The sequence below is a fragment of the Taudactylus pleione genome, unplaced genomic scaffold (genome assembly GCF_031769625.1).
Source record: "Taudactylus pleione unplaced genomic scaffold, aTauple2 ptg000292l, whole genome shotgun sequence".
Taxonomy (NCBI): Eukaryota; Metazoa; Chordata; class Amphibia; order Anura; family Myobatrachidae; genus Taudactylus; species Taudactylus pleione.
The window spans coordinates 349,120-371,035 of NW_028284694.1; the positions used below are offsets into that span (position 1 = coordinate 349,120).

Here is a 21,916-nt window from a genome sequence, read left to right on the forward strand (position 1 = left end):
TTTTAATTGGATCTTGACTGTTATCACAGCTGTAAGGATAAGTCAGTGCTGCAACTTCGGCAGATTAATAGGAATAAGCCAATGGGATGGAACACTTCACCACCGGTTTGTAACGGCAGCAAGTCCGGTGATGCCAGGCACTGTGATGGCATACACAGCATGAGCTCTCCGTGCGTGCAGGAAAGTTAGCAATTTACTGGTAGAGGCAGACTTGCCTTAAATGTGTGAGTGGCTTCGATGTACTTCGATGTTACCAATGTTTTGGCTGGATTGCAAGGTATTACGGACAGGCGCGCCGAGCCCGGGTGACATGACCTAATCGCGGGAGATGTGGCCACGCCCCCTTAGGAAAAAATAAAAACATTTTGAGCCCCCTCAGCCCGGCGCATAACCAGTGAGGGGCGCGATCAGTGTGATCGCTCCCCCCGCAGGAATAGGAGACTGCTGTGAGCAGTCTCCCAGTGCAGATATGTGCTGGGCTGCTCTAATGTAAGAGGGAGAGTGGTGATTAGTAACCTCTGGGGTGTCACTCTGCTCTGGTGCTTCTAGCACACTATGGTCTGTATCTAGAAGCACAGAGAGTGACACCCCAGGCAGGAAAGAGGAACTGCAGGGGTTGAGAGGTGCAGGGTGCTACATTGAACATTATAAAATAACCAAAATCATTCTGAATGTGTCAACATTTTAACCATGTCGACCTAAATACATGTCCACATATTGATTGTTGACCTAATGACCATGTTGACCTTCTGAAAGTCGACAGGTCCTAGCCACAGTGAAGGCAGACATTTGTATGAACGACTATTTATTAGTATGCAACCTATTATATTCATCATTGTATAGATTATATAAACAAATGGTTGCATATTCTTTAGTAATTTGCCTTGATCAACAAACACTATAGCGCCTCTCGCACCTATTAAGGGCTACTTGTACACTCAGCTGAAATTCCTTCTTAAGTGAAGTTCTATAAATGAGGCATCTGCGGTGCTGTCCTCACTACTACTGACAACACGTTGGCCATTTACATGAACTGCCGGATTGGTTGGGATGCTGGACCCCAGGTGAGAAATCTTTTCTGTGATGATGAATAATTTATGGAATGAAATAGAGTGGAATGAAGTTTTGAACATCTATAAAAATAAATAAATAAATAAATAAATAAATCCTGCTTGTAAACTGGATTATATTTAACAATAATTTCCTGACATGGGGAGCTGTCAGCCTCTGCCCATGTAAACTGGCCAGAGCCTTATTAGCCCATATTGCCCCATTCTGAGGCAATTATTACTCTTCTATGCTAATCCAGGCCACACTGCAGTGAGCGTGTCCTAACAACACGGGGGCAAATGTAGGAATTCTAGAGGGGGGTTTCCAAGTGCTTGACTTTAGAGTGAGTGTGGCCAGTCTATGAGTAGGGTATAATTAGCATTTAACCAGCTTTAATATACATCATACAAAGGGCTCTATTTACTACAATCCGCATATTGAATGCGGATTGTAATGTGATATTACCGAGTGAATTCGCATTGCGAATTCAGGCAATATCACAGGGATTTACTATAAATCCCTTGCAGGGACAGAGCTTGTGATAAAGCTCTGTCCCTGCGGATCCCATCCGCACTCTAGTCGCGGTATTTTCGGAAAAAATACCGCGACTAAGAGCCCTCGCATGCGCCGACCCACCGTCGCTGCTACCCCCACGACGGTAAGCCCCGCCCCCCGTGATCGCGCCCCCCCGCGACCCCCCCTCCCCCCCCCCGCGACTCCCCCTCCCTTCATTACACTTACCTGCATCCTCCTGGCCTCCAGTGATCTTCTCCGGGCTTCCCGATCAGGTGAGCTCTCATACTGCACTGGGCCCCGATCACCTGATGACCGGGCAGCAGTGCACTGTGGGAGACCAGCTGACCGGAGAGGAGCCATCACCGGAGGCCCGATCACCGGTCCCTGGAGTCAGGTAAGTAAAAAAAAATGTTTCTAATTTTTTTTTTTTTTTTTTTACAGATATCAGCTTGCGGTCTATTTAGACCACACAGCTGATTACTGGTACCGGCTCCCGCCTCTGCTCTCCCCGTTAGAGCAGAGTGGGAGCCCGGTAACCGGGGGAGACCCTGGATAACGCCACCTCCAGGTTGGCGTTATTATCACAGGGCTTCCCCCGGTATTTTTTTACAATTTATTTTTAGTAACTGTGGTCGGATCACATTTCCCATTACAATTATGGGAAATGCGATCTGCTTTACTAAAAATAAGTGATACTTAGGGGTTGGAGTAGAATTTTACTAATTCTACTCCAATTGCCCTGTAATAACTATAGGTGATACTAAAATAATGTGAAAAGGGTGTGAAAATACCCTTTTTCACTTTATTTTAGTAAAAATAATGTTAATAAATAGAGCCCAAAGTGTAGTGTATGTCATAATTCTGCCATATATATACAGGACCAGCGATCACAGTACACCATTAGATGCAGCAGTAGGGCCATCCTGCCTGAGCTGAATGTTTTTATTTCACGTGAGCTCCATTCCAGCGCATGGGAGCAAAACAGGAGTGTGGGGGAGCAGCAGAGGAACCTAGCACTGCCCTGGACATATACTCGTATGTACATATTGGTCTCCTTATGCACTGGATAACTGTATTCATGATTAACCCTATAGATGATCTATAGCAGTGCAATCCTAACAGCGCATGTTTTCCAGATCTCCTAGTTGTTACACACGTGTGTTCATTACTGGCTGACACATGTTAAAATAGCCACAGGTGGTGCTAATTATTTCATTTGCGATACTGAAGAAAACATGCAGCACTGATAAAATTGTATTCTATACTATTTTATATTGTGGTCATTATGCGGTCTAGGGAGGGAGGTTTCCAAACAACCGGAACCCTCCCCTGCATTTGCCTATTCAACTGGTGGTCTCCAAAGCAAGTCACCCCGTATGGAAGTCCCCACCCCACCCTGCTGGTAACTTAATAGCTTTCTCGGCCATATAATCATGGTTGCTGGTAATGGCAGCTTCGCCTCTGAGCTGTCTGCCTAAGGCAATCTCCAGGCATTACAAGTAGAATACCACCAAGATATCCGCCATTTTGCTTTCAGGGCTGCACAGAGTATCATCCACTTTAATCTATAAATCCCTTTAACATAACTTTATTCTGTAGTCTGTACCACTCTGCAAGGGTTAACGGTGCTAGAGGACAGTCGAGGAGCATAGTCACAGTGAGGGGTAAAACAAGTCACATACCACAAATGTCAGGCTTGGATCTATATGCAGAGCTGATTACAGGAATCTCTTACCCTCTGTCCCTATCAAAGCGTCTTCCAATACTTCCAGCGCAGACATTTGCTGCTAAATGTGCATTAATCATTTTCCCTCTGAGACATTAGAGAACACTGAGACCATTTACCTCCATAATCAATAGGCAGCGGAATAATTTGGGCCACAGACGAGTAGAGGAAAACTCTGTTTTATAGAAACTATATTACTGCTTAAACGGATATTTACCCATATTCATAGCTACAGCTTTGCACCAGAAAAGGCCCCGCACTGTTCATATTTGTACCTGGAATACGTCTTATTCATGTTATCCAGTGAAGCTGTAGTGATCAGTGTGGCCTTTTTCCATCAAGTCTTATTGACTTGTCTCAATGCTACAAAATAATAGACAGCTGTACACAAAGTGGCTAATCATGTTGTCTGTATCATGACCGGTAACAAGTAACTTGACACTTTGGGGAATATTTACTAAAGTGAGAATTTTTTAGAAGGGGGGATGTTGCCCATAGCAACCAATCAGATTCTAGCTCTTATCTTGTAGATGGTCCTAGTTAGATGTTAAGTAGAATCTGGTTGCTATGGGCAACGTCTCCATTTTGAAGATGCAGTGACATTTGCTTCTGTCCTGGAATTAATAATCAGCGTCCACTTTCCTGATGAGAGGGGTTCATGCATTCCTCCTTCGCTGTGTACGAATGATGTCATTTGAGCGCTATGAGGTTTTCGGGTCTTTTAGTGAATGACAACCTGTAACCTGTCCTCTCCTCTCCATCAGGTTGTACGGACTGCTGCTGGGCTCCATCTGCACCCTCTATCTCATGCCCCTGTGTTGGGTTCTGGCCATTGTGAACAGCGCCTTGTTTCTGAGAAACTCTGACTTCTACAGAGGTAAGATGACCTATTACTGTACAGTTACCAACTCATTGGCCCTATTACAGGGAGAGAACATAACAAGCCATGGATGTGATTGTCCCCATCTATTAGGAGCCCTGTCTGCTGTGTGATGAACACTGTGTAGTGCACTCACCTCTAGAAACAGTGATATATTGTACGGTAACACGGCATTGTGATCTATGTGGCTCTGTGAGGCCATTAAGGTCACGATGGGAAGAAAGGACCATGTTACAATTTGTTCTGAGCCTTAGAGAGCTGTAATTAGATCATAGAGTGATAGCCAACATGAGGGACGTATGTAATAACCTTTACTGTGAGCTTGTGTGATGCGTGTGCCCGTTTGGTAGTTTCACAAGTTGCGCAGGTCCTGCCTGGCTTAGTGCAACATGCACAATGGGTAGAGGTGACAAAGGGGAGCCAGTGGGTACTTTGTTGTAGTTATATTAAATGCATAATAGTGCATATCACACATATCAATGATTGCCAGTCACCTATCCACACATACATAATAGTGCATATCACACATCAATGATTGCCAGTCACCTATCCACACATAAATAATAGTGCATATCACACATCTCAATGATTGCCAGTCACCTATCCACACATAGATAATAGTACATATCACACATCTCAATGATTGCCAGTCACCTATCCACACATACATAATAGTACATATCACACATCAATGATTGCCAGTCACCTATCCACACATACATAATAGTGCATATCACACATCTCAATGATTGCCAGTCACCTATCCACACATACATAATAGTGCATATCACACATCTCAATGATTGCCAGTCACCTATCCACACATACATAATAGTGCATATCACACATCAATGATTGCCAGTCACCTATCCACACATACATAATAGTGCATATCACACATCTCAATGATTGCCAGTCACCTATCCACACATACATAATAGTGCATATCACACATCTCAATGATTGCCAGTCACCTATCCACACATACATAATAGTGCATATCACACATCTCAATGATTGCCAGTCACCTATCCACACATACATAATAGTGCATATCACACATATCAATGATTGCCAGTCACCTATCCACACATACATAATAGTACATATCACACATCTCAATGATTGCCAGTCACCTATCCACACATACATAATAGTGCATATCACACATCTCAATGATTGCCAGTCACCTATCCACACATACATAATAGTGCATATCACACATCTCAATGATTGCCAGTCACCTATCCACACATACATAATAGTGCATATCACACATATCAATGATTGCCAGTCACCTATCCACACATACATAATAGTACATATCACACATCTCAATGATTGCCAGTCACCTATCCACACATACATAATAGTGCATATCACACATCTCAATGATTGCCAGTCACCTATCCACACATACATAATAGTGCATATCACACATCTCAATGATTGCCAGTCACCTATCCACACATACATAATAGTGCATATCACACATCTCAATGATTGCCAGTCACCTATCCACACATACATAATAGTGCATATCACACATCTCAATGATTGCCAGTCACCTATCCACACATACATAATAGTGCATATCACACATCAATGATTGCCAGTCACCTATCCACACATACATAATAGTGCATATCACACATCTCAATGATTGCCAGTCACCTATCCACACATACATAATAGTGCATATCACACATCTCAATGATTGCCAGTCACCTATCCACACATACATAATAGTGCATATCACACATCTCAATGATTGCCAGTCACCTATCCACACATACATAATAGTGCATATCACACATCTCAATGATTGCCAGTCACCTATCCACACATACATAATAGTGCATATCACACATCTCAATGATTGCCAGTCACCTATCCACACATACATAATAGTGCATATCACACATCTCAATGATTGCCAGTCACCTATCCACACATACATAATAGTGCATATCACACATCTCAATGATTGCCAGTCACCTATCCACACATACATAATAGTGCATATCACACATCTCAATGATTGCCAGTCACCTATCCACACATACATAATAGTGCATATCACACATCTCAATGATTGCCAGTCACCTATCCACACATACATAATAGTGCATATCACACATCTCAATGATTGCCAGTCACCTATCCACACATACATAATAGTGCATATCACACATCTCAATGATTGCCAGTCACCTATCCACACATACATAATAGTGCATATCACACATCAATGATTGCCAGTCACCTATCCACACATACATAATAGTGCATATCACACATCTCAATGATTGCCAGTCACCTATCCACACATACATAATAGTGCATATCACACATCTCAATGATTGCCAGTCACCTATCCACACATACATAATAGTGCATATCACACATCTCAATGATTGCCAGTCACCTATCCACACATACATAATAGTACATATCACACATCTCAATGATTGCCAGTCACCTATCCACACATACATAATAGTGCATATCACACATCTCAATGATTGCCAGTCACCTATCCACACATACATAATAGTGCATATCACACATCTCAATGATTGCCAGTCACCTATCCACACATACATAATAGTGCATATCACACATCAATGATTGCCAGTCACCTATCCACACATACATAATAGTGCATATCACACATCTCAATGATTACCAGTCACCTATCCACACATACATAATAGTGCATATCACACATCTCAATGATTGCCAGTCACCTATCCACACATACATAATAGTGCATATCACACATCTCAATGATTGCCAGTCACCTATCCACACATACATAATAGTGCATATCACACATCTCAATGATTGCCAGTCACCTATCCACACATACATAATAGTGCATATCACACATCTCAATGATTGCCAGTCACCTATCCACACATACATAATAGTGCATATCACACATCTCAATGATTGCCAGTCACCTATCCACACATACATAATAGTGCATATCACACATCTCAATGATTACCAGTCACCTATCCACACATACATAATAGTGCATATCACACATCTCAATGATTGCCAGTCACCTATCCACACATACATAATAGTACATATCACACATCTCAATGATTGCCAGTTACCTATCCACACATACATAATAGTGCATATCACACATCTCAATGATTGCCAGTCACCTATCCACACATACATAATAGTGCATATCACACATCAATGATTGCCAGTCACCTATCCACACATACATAATAGTACATATCACACACATCTCAATGATTGCCAGTCACCTATCCACACATACATAATAGTGCATATCACACATCAATGATTGCCAGTCACCTATCCACACATACATAATAGTGCATATCACACATCTCAATGATTGCCAGTCACCTATCCACACATACATAATAGTGCATATCACACATCTCAATGATTGCCAGTCACCTATCCACACATACATAATAGTGCATATCACACATCTCAATGATTGCCAGTCACCTATCCACACATACATAATAGTGCATATCACACATCTCAATGATTGCCAGTCACCTATCCACACATACATAATAGTGCATATCACACATCTCAATGATTGCCAGTCACCTATCCACACATACATAATAGTGCATATCACACATCTCAATGATTGCCAGTCACCTATCCACACATACATAATAGTGCATATCACACATCTCAATGATTGCCAGTTACCTATCCACACATACATAATAGTGCATATCACACATCTCAATGATTGCCAGTCACCTATCCACACATACATAATAGTGCATATCACACATCTCAATGATTGCCAGTCACCTATCCACACATACATAATAGTGCATATCACACATCTCAATGATTGCCAGTCACCTATCCACACATACATAATAGTGCATATCACACATCTCAATTATTGCCAGTCACCTATCCACACATACATAATAGTGCATATCACACATCTCAATGATTGCCAGTCACCTATCCACACATACATAATAGTACATATCACACATCTCAATGATTGCCAGTCACCTATCCACACATACATAATAGTGCATATCACACATCTCAATGATTGCCAGTCACCTATCCACACATACATAATAGTGCATATCACACATCTCAATGATTGCCAGTCACCTATCCACACATACATAATAGTGCATATCACACATCTCAATGATTGCCAGTCACCTATCCACACATACATAATAGTGCATATCACACATCTCAATGATTGCCAGTCACCTATCCACACATACATAATAGTGCATATCACACATCTCAATGATTGCCAGTCACCTATCCACACATACATAATAGTGCATATCACACATCTCAATGATTGCCAGTCACCTATCCACACATACATAATAGTGCATATCACACATCTCAATTATTGCCAGTCACCTATCCACACATACATAATAGTGCATATCACACATCTCAATGATTGCCAGTCACCTATCCACACATACATAATAGTACATATCACACATCTCAATGATTGCCAGTCACCTATCCACACATACATAATAGTGCATATCACACATCTCAATGATTGCCAGTCACCTATCCACACATACATAATAGTGCATATCACACATCTCAATGATTGCCAGTCACCTATCTGCACATTCAGTAATTCTGTGATTTTTATTTTTACATTGATTGAAAGACTTGGATGTTTCCATTGACCATTGTACAGTGCAGCGCCTTGCAGAGAGGCGCTTAGGCTTAGAATACTTTACAACGCGAAACTTTGTGGATACGGATTGAATGTTTTATTACAATTTTAGATTAGTTCAGGGACTGGCCAGATAATGATAATGTTGCCCAAGTTGGGTAGCTGAACAAATATTACAATATGTGGACTTGCAGTAAGAATATGGTTCTCATACAGACCTGGGTACTTGGGTGTGAAGTTATAAAACACATTGCATGTTATCATACATGTGGTCAGACCCCTGCAGTTTTCCCTGCTTGACATACATGCTATCATTAAGTCTTCTTCATACATGTGACTTTACTAGTACAGTAGGGGAAATATAGGAAAAGAGTTGCGTGCCTGGAGGCAAGGGGGCGACTTATCAAACTTTATAAAAAGGACGAGCAGAGAAGATTTCCAGATTGTAGCTATTATTTCCGTAGTACATTCTATAAAACAATAGCTAGTATCTGGCTGGTTACACCTCCACTTGTTCAATTGGACGGCCGATATATCGTGTGCACGTTGGCCAGTGTGTACAGCTCATATGTCTGGGAATGATGTTGTTCATACATATTGCGTCGCCTGTGCAGCATAGCCGATGGCAGATATATCTGCTCATCGTGCTGTGTGTACGGGCGGTCAGCCGACCGCCCATACACTTGCTGCAGAGGCCGCTGGGGACGACACGGGACCGCAGATGATGGTTGGTCAATGTGTGTGGACAACCATCCTCTGCAGGTGTGTACCAACCTTTAGTCGCAACGCAGATGCAGCAAAAAGCCGCTCACACTGTACTAGAGACGCTGGGCTGCGACTTTAACGGCACAGGAATTGATATGACGACACAACTTGAGCAACAGTATAAAAGGACACATCTGTAATTCTGCCCCCAAAGTTTCTAACAGCCGGCTATTGGCTGATCCTCTATTGCACTGAACTCCAGCATCCAATCAGAGTTCAGTGCAGAGGGCCTGATTCAGACCCGGTCGCAAGCGCTGAGCGCTCGCAACCGGGTCGATTGTGGCCCACAGCGCATGCAAATGACGGAGCCGGCTCCGTCGTGCGCATGTGCGAGCCCCGGCTAGCGACGGGCAATCCGTCGCTCCGGGTCTCGCACCAAAGGGGGCGAGCTGTCGATGTTGAGTGACAGCTCGTCCCCTTTGGTGGGCGGGTCGGGGGGGTGGCTGCCCAAACGGAGTTGTTCCCATGAGAACGCCTGCCGTTTGGGGGCGGCCCCACTGACATGACTTGTGATGTCAGTGGAGAGCTTCCGGCTCTGTTAGAGCCGAAAGCTCCCTGGGGCTTGCGATGAACGAGACCTTACCACAAGGGTCTCGTCGCAAGCCCGATGGACCATCATCATGGCCGCTCGCCAAGAGGCCGCTCCAATAAAAAAAAAGCCCGGCTCTGTCAGAGCGAGCGGCTCTGAATCAGGCCCACAGTTCCAGTAGCCTATCCCAACACTTGCATACTGTACATTCTGCCACCCTGTGAGGTTTGATCAATCCAATGATTTCTATATAAACTGAGCTCAGCTATGCCCACTAACGAGTGTATGTTGGCAACTATGGAAATCCCTACTAATATTTAATTGGTGATAGGTGCGCACCCATTTGCTTTATGTAGGATGTGCTTGTTTAAATGGACAAGAAAGTATACCATTTCTTGTGTACTTTCAGCTACTGCTGTGAGATGCATTAGCAGAAATGTGTGTTGCCGGCAATGATTTGGACACTAGAGGGCAGTATGTGTTACATATTTGATATTCTAATCTATTTAATACTTCTCCTGCACAGACATATAATCATTATAGATTGTATTATGTATTTTGAAAGCAATAAGGAAGATGAATGGTCTGTTTTTTTCACTATGCAGATGTATAATTCCTCAATCAATACTAAGCAATTCATTCTGCTATATTTCATTTGAAATGCAATGTATTCATTAGATCGGTTTTAACTAATTTAATTAGCAATTACATGTTTCTAATAACTTTTAATGATCTCGTACCCATCAGTTGACTGCAATATGAATGGCTGTGTCATAGTCCATTACACTAGGTGAGCGGCCAATGTGTTTCTCTTAACCCTTTTGTGAAGTCTATTAAATGTAGATGGAAGATACTGTATGTGCAGTCGCCCTCTAGTGCTGGATTATATGTAATGTAGGAACTTACTCTCATGTAGATGCCATTTCTGCCTTTATTATAAGTAATGGCTCCTGAATTGTTTGCTACTATAAAAGTATTCTTGTATATTAAGACGTAGATTACCTAGGTGTTTGGAGTACGGATGTTGCGCTTTAGATCATGTAGACGAGTGACTTTCATCTCTAGGCACTCTACACAAGATTCTACAATTGCCAATGCACACCATCCATTTTCTTTATCAAATAGAATATATAATAACAAATATCAACATATATTTAATATATGTTGATATTTGTTATTATTTCCATTAACATGAGTAGAGAGAGTTTTTACTTACTTAAAAAACAACTATCACACATTGCTCCCCACTGAAAAAAGAACTAGGACACATTGCTCCCCCAGAAAAAAAGAACTAGAACACATTGCTCCCCACAGAAACCAGTACTATCACACATTGCTCCCCACAGAAACCAGAACTATCACACATTGCTCCCCACAGAAACCAGAACTATCACACATTGCTCCCCACAGAAACCAGAACTATCACACATTGCTCCCCACAGAAACCAGAACTATCACACATTGCTCCCCACAGAAACCAGAACTATCACACATTGCTCCCCACAGAAACCAGAACTATCACACATTGCTCCCCACAGAAACCAGAACTATCACACATTGCTCCCCACTGAAACCAGAACTATCACACATTGCTCCCCACTGAAACCAGAACTATCACACATTGCTCCCCACTGAAACCAGAACTATCACACATTGCTCCCCACTGAAACCAGAACTATCACACATTGCTCCCCACTGAAACCAGAAAGGCAGTGTTGGCTAACCTTGACACTCCAGCTGTTATGGAACTATATAACCCAGCATGCACTGCTACAGTTTTTTTATTAGGGCATGCTAAAACTGTGGCAGGGCATGGTGGGATATATAGTTCCACAACAGCTGGAGTGTCAAGGTTAGCCAACACTGTACTAGGGTGCCGTGATTTGAAAAAGTTTGGGAACCACTGCCTTAGACTATAATTTTTCTACCGTTGCAATAATACTAAAGTAACTAGTTATTCCGGGGCAACTTTTGTAAAGGCACCAATGCACCAGTCAGTAATGAAAGAAGTACACATGGGACTTTCAGCTGGGAAGTGCATTGTCTGCTACTATGGTAAAAATCTATTTCTCTGACCTTCTCTGTGCAGTACAAATTGTAGTATAAAGAGTAACCACTAGATGGCAGGGCTGTTATTCAGCTGTCTTTTGATTGAACATACACGAACAAAAGGTTTCGGGTTCTTTTCCCTAGTTGCATTATCCCTCCCTCCTAACATTTTTTTCTTACATGAACATCCCAATTTGCTGCGATCAGGACCTCCGCAGCATTGCAGAGGGGAAAGATGTAAAATTGTAACTTGGGGGTCTGTTTGTGAGTGGAAGGCTTACGGGGAGGGGGGTGACCCCTTGTATCTTTCGGTGTCATCGTGGAAAGTCGCTGATTGCACTTGATGTATATAAAATGAGAAAGGTTTGCAGACCACAGCGGGCAATCTTCTGGTTTTTGCAAATTTGATCCAGACGATTTGCTTGTTTAAATACCTTCAAAGTTTAAATCCCAGAGCTGCATTGCTTTTATGGTGGTTAATTGGCGGCAGCTCGAAGATAAGAAAAAAAACAATTGGTAATTGTAATTAGCAGCTTATATTTGCAGTTATTGTTTTGACAATCTTAAGCACAAACTGCGTGATCCGTGAGTTCCTTTTCTAGAACTTTTCTAATTCCAGAAAGACAGATGGCATTTGCTATTTTCCATGCTCAGCCTCTCCATAAACTTGTACTAGTGTGTTTTTTATTTTTATTTATTTAAATTAAAATAAAAAAAAAATGTGAACACTGATAAATCTCTTTAGTACATAGCACCTCACCCCCTTTATCCATCCCTTACTCGCCTCCTGCCTCTCCAAGCATAAAGGAGAGACAGATGTTTGCATTTGGAAGCTGAAACACAAATTGCATCCATTTAAATTCTGGCACTGTGATGTCCCCGGGCCGGACACGTCTCTGGTCCAGCGAGAAGAGAAGGATGTGTGCTACAGAGCTACGGCGAGGTCTTTTTGTCCACGCTGCTCGGATCTTTTCTGGAATGGCAGCGGAGTGTCAGACTTTGGATGGCGTTACAGCCCCGAGACCAAACTGATGACCGTGTGAGCCTGTAATTACGGACGTTGCGCATGGTTCCATCTGGCCAATGCTTAAACGCTTGATGGGACCTTGAGCAATTTGTCCAAATGTCATTTTAATGCAGGCGAGAGCATTAAGGACAGGCTGGAACATGGACAGTTATGTTTTAACTGTGGCTATTGATGTGTCTTACACAATTCCCTGATCTGAATCTGGCGAGGCAGCAGCTGTCTTGTGGCCGGGTTCTATCGGGGCGGAGAAAATTGAGCCATAGAAAATGCTTTGACTCTATGCTGGACCTATATAATCTGCTGTGGTTACACTAATTATGCTGCTAATTTATCACAACCGTTGCGTTATGACTTGGACCAAAAGCAGGGTCAAAAAGGTAATCGTTTTTATAGAGCTGTTATAGGGATTTATTTACTGAGCCTGTAATTTGCTGGTAAAAGCATTATCCTTTTATATTTCAGGCTCCCAACACATTGGGCTTGCTTAGTAAATAAACCCCATAGTCTTAAAGTCCACTTTCCCTGTACTTATTTTAGCTGCTTTATACAAAGCTACTGTATGACCATTATTCTACTGCGCAGCAAACGCCCGCGAGCATCACGCTCGCCAGCCAGTCCCTATAATAAATTCTATTACCCAGCATATATTGCTCCCTGCACTCATTGATGAATCCTCCTATTTCTGACCTAGGAATAAATGGCTAGAATTATATGTACTAACTAAGCTTTATAGGCTACCTGACCATAGTTCTTCCTCTCTCTATCTGTATACTGTGTGTGTGTGTGTGTGTGTGTGTATATACAGTGTGTGTGTGTGTATGTGTATGTATGTGTGTATATTTACATATATATATATATATAATATGTAATATATATATAATATTTTAAGGGCAGAGGTGTGCCCTTATATTCAGACTGAATCGAAAAAAACAGAAATCTCCATAGAGAATTCCGGACGGGGGGGGGGGGGGGCATGGTGTTTAAGGGGCTACACCTCAAAAGCTATAGGAAGTACTGAGCTGAAATTTGGCATGGGCGGGTAGAACTGTCGCTCGGTGCAGCATGCCAAATTTCAGGGCAAAAAAATAAAAAGTAAGGATTTGGGAGTAATCTAAAGTTCCAACTGTCAGTTTTTCTGACACACTCAGGGCCTGATTCAGAGCCGGACGCTATTTGCAGACGGTCGTTCCAAAAAAAGGGGCCGTCTATTTAAATTGAGCGCTCGCTCTTTGCGGTTTGTTGACGCCTTTGTCTGAGCGAGCGAACGAAAAATGCGCTCGCTATTTTGTAAAGACGCCCCTTTGCCGTTCGCATCACACGTCATCTCCGGTATTTATTAGATTAATCGGGTACATCGAAAGGCATCTGAACTGCTCGCAGTGCTTGTGGTAGCTTTTCCTTACCGCTATCACTGCGAGCAGTTCAGGCTAAAAGACAACCAAGTGACGTGGTCGATGACGCTCCTTTAGTAATTATGCACTCCCATTAAACGCCCTTTTGACCGTTAGGCACGCCTGCGTTCGGATCTCCACTCCCCCGTTTTCAAGCACCTTCCCCTGTTACCACCCACAAACGGTACATTCTGTCAATCAAATTAGCAGCCCCTCGCTGTTTTGCGAGCGCATCCGACCGCAATGACTGGTTGGCGCATGCGCATTACGACTCATACGCATGCGCAGTTGTGCGAACATCGCCCAGAGCGAACGAGCGGCCGCTTACGAGCGGCTCTGAACCAGGCCCTCAGTTAGGACCACTTTTTCTTCTGTTCTCTATGGGGGATATTTGGGGAGGCATAACTCAGGGTAGGGGGCAAATTTATACTTGGGGTTTGTTTTATTAGGTAGCTATTGTTCCAGTGTAGGGCCTTTTGGGGTTCAGGTAATTGAGAAAGTTACAGTTTTTAAACGATTACCTCAAAATTGCACCATTATAGAGATAGGAAGATTCAATTCCTTGCGCAGCCTCAGTAGGAGCCTCCAGCAGGTGTACTCACTGTGGCTTCACTTGGGTGCAGCAAGATGGCTGTCCTCTGCAGGTGGTAGCTTGGGCCGGGACCGGGGGGAAGTAAGCCGGCGTTTGCTGTGGCCAGGACCCGGGGGGAGGTAGCGGGCGTTAGCGGCAGCTGAGATCTAGAGGAGAAAGCAGGCGGCGGGGCGGCCTGGGCGGGCAGTTGGACCCGGGGGAGGTATAGTCTCAGCAACTGGTGTCTCATGTCTGACAGTGAACCCATCCCTTAGAATGGGGGAACAGTTGGGAGGTACATACAGAAACTCCCTGTGCCCTCATTCCAGTCCTGCATCACTTACCTTACTCCCATAACCTGAGAGCCAGGTACATGCTGGCAGGACAGTGAGCCAGTCCCTAACAATGGGGATGTTGGGGAGGGGGGGGGCAGTTAGGATGTTCACATATAGGGACCTATTCATCACCAGAGGCCGTATTGTTACCAGTGATTAAGTATTGATCTCGCTGCGAGGGATACTTAAAACCAGTAAGTCTAATCCAACCAATTGACTTATAAGCTCGGTCAGTGTATTGGCCTTGCCCACTGTCATCAACTCTATGATCCTGCCGCTCTTTCTACTTCCTCCTCTTTATTGTTTTGTGTTGTGAAATGCATTCCATATTACTGTAACTAAACCTATGCGTTATGCTTATTTGTTGGTCTCATCATTACTGAATCAACACGCACACACTAACCTCCCCCCTTCCCCACACACACACTAACCTCCCCCCTTCCCCATACACACACTAACCTCCCCCCTTCCCCACACACACACTAACCTGCCCCCTTCCCCATACACACACTAACCTCCCGCCTTCCCCATACACACACTAACCTCCCCCCTTCCCCACACACACACTAACCTACCCCCCCTTCCCCATACACACACTAACCTCCCTCCTTCCCCACACACACTAACCTACCCCCCCTTCCCCACACACACACTAACCTCCCCCCTTCCCCACACACACACTAACCTCCCCCCTTCCCCACACACACACTAGCCTGCCCCCTTCCCCACACACACACTAACCTGCCCCCTTCCCCATACACACACTAACCTCCCCCCTTCCCCACTCACACACTAACCTACCCCCTTCCCCATACACACACTAACCTCCCCCCTTCCCCACACACACACTAACCTACCCCCTTCCCCACACACACACTAACCTACCCCCTTCCCCATACACACACTAACCTCCCGCCTTCCCCATACACACACTAACCTCCCCCCTTCCCCACACACACACTAACCTACCCCCCCTTCCCCATACACACACTAACCTCCCTCCTTCCCCACACACACTAACCTACCCCCTTCCCCACACACACACTAGCCTACCCCCTTCCCCACACACACAGACTAACCTCCCCCTTCCACACACACACACACACACACACACACACTAACCTACCCCCTTCCCCACACACACTAACCTGCCCCCTTCCCCACACACACTAACCTCCCCCCTTCCCCATACACACACTAACCTACCCCCTTCCCCACACACACACTAACCTACCCCCTTCCCCACACACACACTAACCTACCCCCTTCCCCACACACACACTAACCTACCCCCTTCCCCATACACACACTAACATGCCCCCTTCCCCACACACACACTAACCTCCCCCTTCCACACACACACACACACACACTAACCTACCCCCTTCCCCACACACACACTAACCTCCCCCCTTCCCCACACACACACACACACACTAACCTCCCGCCCCCCCCCTTCCCCACACACACACACTAACCTCCCCCCTTCCCCACACACACACTAACCTCCCCCCTTCCCCGCACACACACTAACCTCCCCCCTTCCCCGCACACACACTAACCTACCCCCTTCCCCGCACACACACTAACCTACCCCCCCCTTACACACACACACACACACACACACCATACAAGACTGAAAACCGTATTAGGGCGCACACAAATAGGATTTATTTTCACCAATTCTCAAAATTCAAGCTGTGACATATGCGTTTCGGTAGGCAGCGGATCCCACTTTACGCTAAGTGCATGTCATATACTATACATACAACCCACTCAGAAACCATTCCGTGCAACAAACTCCTTTGTTGTTGGGCATCATGCTGCAATGTCTCGCAATACTGCGGAACCAATCCCCCCGTCTCGCATATGTAAATGAGTAAACACGCTGAGATACTCTCAGAACCCTATTCCAGGCCAGTGTCAGAGAAAAGCACCAAACATCTTAGCAGAGAACATTCGCTAACATCCAAGTGGTTCACTGGTGCTGACCATCACCGGCTTGTATTTACACCTCACCACCCACAATGCACCTTCCCCAGGCGTATATACATTTCTGTCCCTGTTGGGGTGAACACTCATCACTGCCTGCGTTAGAGCGCCGCAGGCCCGCGTAAGTGGCAGAATGGTGGAAATCCACAGCGCACATACTGTATGCTTCTGTTTTGGACACGTGCAAAGAGATTTGCTGACCATTGGGGCAGCGCTCCCCCTGCATCAGCCACGTGTGAAATCTTCCTAAAAACTAGCATAAAGGGGGGACGTGACTACAGCTTCTGTAATTTGCAGTGTTTTATTTACTAACAGTACTTTATATAGCGCACATGTATTATGCAGCGCAGTACAGAGAATATTTCATTCATTCACATCAGTCCCTGCCCCAGTGGAGCTTACAATCTGCGGGCCCCATTTATTAACGAACCTTAATAACAGCGGCATATTTCCTTGGGTATCGCTATGATGCAAACCAATATGCCACTGGCTTTCATCATTACTTTCCTCGCCGGCAAGGTCCAGTGACGTTTCCCTCCTTGGCGGTGTCCTCCACTCAGCCTATCACAGCCAGCGACAGTCTTTTATATCATGCGAACGCACGACGGCCAATCTGCGCATGTGCGTGTCTCCCCTACTCCCCTTTACCTTACATCATCACTTGGTATACTGTCTGCAGCTGTTCCTGTCTAGGGATGGACATTGTAAACTGATGGTTAGCAACTATCGATGTTCCCGATTTTTCCATGAAATTGCAGGTATTCAATGGTTGCCAACCATAGGATGCTGCTTTCGATGCCCATGCAATGGCTGACAGCTTGAATGCAGCTGTGGACACACAGAAGTCGTATCTGCAGCTCAGCTTATGTGCGCATGCGCGACACTCCAACTACTTCTACACACTTGGGGGGATATGTACTAATCCTTGGACAGCGAGAGATTACCAACCAATCAGCTCCTAACTGTCACTTTACAGGCTGTGGGCCAGATGTACTAAGCTCTGAAAAGTGATAAACCACCAGCCAATCAGCTCCCAACTGTCATTTTTAAAACACAGCCTGTAACATGACAGTTGGGTGCTGAGTGGCTGCTCGTTTATCACTCTCCACTTCATCACTTTTCAGAGCTTAGTACATTTCCCCCTGTGTTTGAAAAATGGCAGTTAGGAGCTGATCTCTCTCCAAGGCTTAGTTTCTATGGGGAAGATGTACTATCAATGGTTATAGTATAACCATTGATAGTTTCTATAAGGGAGATGTACTAATCCTCCTAACTGCCATTTTTCAAACACAGCCTGTAATACCATTGTATGGCTTTGATGCGATGGCTATTAGCCATTGCATCACTTTTATTTGATATTGGAAACCCGGTAACCATTCAATGCCATCCCTACTCCTCCCACCTCCCCTGCTGTCCTCTCTCCCAAGCTGCAGGTACTGACTGTACAGTGCTTTGTAGCCCCGCCCCCTTGCTTGGTCTCCACCCTCCCTCTTCTTTTTCAGGTTCTCCAGCTCGCAGTGCACTTTTGCATTGCAGCTGTAATCAAAGGCTTAATGTCATAGAAAATATATAGGTGAATATTTATATTCTTTCATTTAAGTTTTATTATTTTGCAATTAGTGGTTCTTTAATAAAGAATTACCTTTTTGTAGCATACACTATTTACTATTGAACAATTGGAAGCCATAGAAAGAGAGAGAGGATTTGTAGGAATTTGTGTCTCATGGTGCAAGCAACCTGTTCTAGATAAAGTTCTGTGGATGTAACACGCGCGGCACAATTTCAAGTCTTGGGGATTTAAAAAAAAACAAAACAATTCTGGCAGCAGTTGGCATGTAAATAGAGGCGCACCTTTATAATATACGTTATAACCGATCACAATAAATGTAGGAAGGAACCGAAGCAAATATTAGAAGGCTTGGAATAGGTCATACTAATTTAATAAGGCCAGATAGGAGGATATTTCGAAGTCTGAGTCATATAAAGCTTTGTACAAATTTAGCAGGGAGATAAGGGTGATGAAGAATGTTACCGTATAGTTTGCCAGTTTCTTAAATGCCTATTGGCACAGCCCGTGTGCTGGACACAGATCAATTGGACAACGCAAAATAAAAAAAAGTACTTTTTAAAGTGGGGATTTATTTAATCCGTTTGCGGAAAGCAGCAGTTGTGGGGGCTGTGAGTGGGATGGTGTCAGAGTACTGTGTAACTCTGGGGTGAACGCATTGTGCTTGACGCAGAGCATCAGAAAGCCTGCTTCAGCAATAGAGGGAATTATCAACGTCAAATAGGATAAATGCAATATGTTGGGTTTTTTGTATTTGATTTAAATGGCGGATTTGATGTAGATCAACTATCTTTGTTTCTGTAACTTAATAAACTAATGAGCAGTCTTATGGGGATCGGTATGAAATACTGCTGGATGTTAGCCCGGCGGATGTTATACAGACGCCGGAAAGCAGAACAGCAGGATCCCGACTAAGGTAAGTTTCTAACTATCCCTAACCCTCTCCTCCCCCCTAACCCTCCCTTAGGAGCGCCTAACCCTAACCTCCCCCCTAGTGCCTAACCCTAATCTCCCCCCGTCCCGCAGCCCAACCCTCCTCCTCCTGGGGGGGTGCCTAACACTTAAGTCCCCCCAGGAGCCCTTAACCCAAGCGGCTGTCCGCACCCATCGCCTGGTTTACCTTCGTTCGTTATGTCGGGCTCCCAGCGTAGGTATAATGACATGCGTCGAGATATCGACACCTGTCATTAGTGCCCTGCCGGGATTTGATAGTCTGGAAGCCGGCGGTCGGCATTTCGACCGCCGGCTTTTTGACTGCGTCCTGTATTGGAGAGGTTTTTAGGTAAGGACAAGACTGTCGTGGTTACACAAGTGATAGGGGACACTCTACATTTTTTTTTTCTTTGCTTTTTCTAGTTTTAAAACCTACAAGTAGTGTTGTTGTATTCAAGGGAATATCCATCTACATTTATTTATTTATTTTTAACTCCGCCACACCTGATTACTTTATTCTGAGCCTTGTACCTGTCCTTGGGTGGCCGAAATGTCTAAAAGTAGCAGCCGATGACCCGTTCTGCAGATAATTGTACAGCTGTTCAAGTGATTTATATCTCCATCTGGTGACGCAATTTGTAACTAATTAAATTTTTTCAATAAATGCGCATAATGACATACACCTTTGCTCAATTCACACCAATAGCCCTGTGTGGTGCACCACAGACATTGCCACTTAGCCATGCCAAGCATCCTGCCAGAGACTTGGTCACATCACTATTGCGACAAAAGTACAACGCACAGTTACCCTGAATACTGACGCTGGCATTTCATGTTGCTTCTCTTTGTGACTCGGATGATTAGCTGGGTAAAAAGGCAGCTCTTCTAGTCACGCCATGCCGGGACTCTAGCGCCGAGTGTCCATTGTGCAACTTTTTACCTTTTTGAATGCTTCTTATTTGCAAAGAGGTTTTTTTTTTTTTTTTTTACCGCCCCAATAATACAAACCAGTAACGAGATCATTTTTGATGACACTCGGCGACCTTTGCCATTTTGTCAGTCATCCCATGATGTCTGGATTATGATGGTTCTAAGTGAAAGTAGCAAAGACAAAGTGCAATGACAATACTGACTTTCTGGCATAAGGCATAAACGTTATAGTAGATTATTATAGATTGTAGTAGAACGCCTGCATACAGTAGCTGTATGGGTTTTAGAGCCCAAACTGTGCGGGAGATGTGCGGCCGTATTCAGTTAGAAGCAAAGAGCCATTTTCCATGGAAAAGTATCGCGGATCGGGGCTTTTCCCGTGGTCAGAACTTATCTCCTAATTCAATTCCAGACGGTTTTCGCCTACGCGAACAGTGTAACGTAATAGGCGAAAAAGATTTGCCTCAGAATAGCGGGGGAAAAGAAGTGCAAAAAATGTATTTTGGGGTGCAAAGGTGGGGAAACCACTGAAAACACTGGGGACAGCCCCCCCAAAGGACAACTGTGTCAAAAAATCCAGAGAAAAAACTTAAGAACACCCCAAAAGAGTACTTTCATTTTGGGGGGGGGGCATAAAAACTAGCGAAATAGACTTCTTGGGGGTCTGCAAGGATGGGTCAGGTGTTTTTGGGATTGCAGGCGCATGTATGAAGGTGGTTTTTTCATGATTTTTTTTTTAAATTGACTTTAGAGACCTATAAATATGCTAGCATCCATTGGGGTAGATGTATGATAGCGGCACTTAACGTGCCGCTATAACGCTTCCTGCTTCGCCTCTTTACCGAGGCAAAGCAGGAAGCACTACCGATGAGATGTAAGAACATCTCATCGGCCGGAGAGGGGGAGCGATAACTCCCCCCTCCGGTGCTACCCGTTAGAGACAGCAGCACATCAGC

At 44.3% G+C, this 21,916-nt stretch overlaps 1 protein-coding gene across 4 annotated transcripts in view; it reads left to right on the forward strand.

The window, feature by feature from the left end:
- The window catches only part of ZFYVE27 (zinc finger FYVE-type containing 27), a 97,921-nt gene that overhangs the window by 25,235 nt on the left and 50,770 nt on the right, over window positions 1–21,916 (forward strand). For all 4 annotated transcript variants that reach the window (XM_088482749.1, XM_088482747.1, XM_088482748.1 and 1 more), the window contains exon 6: window positions 4,057–4,169. In XM_088482749.1, the coding sequence (XP_088338875.1) occupies window positions 4,057–4,169 (113 nt within the window). The remainder of the gene's footprint in view (window positions 1–4,056; window positions 4,170–21,916) is intronic.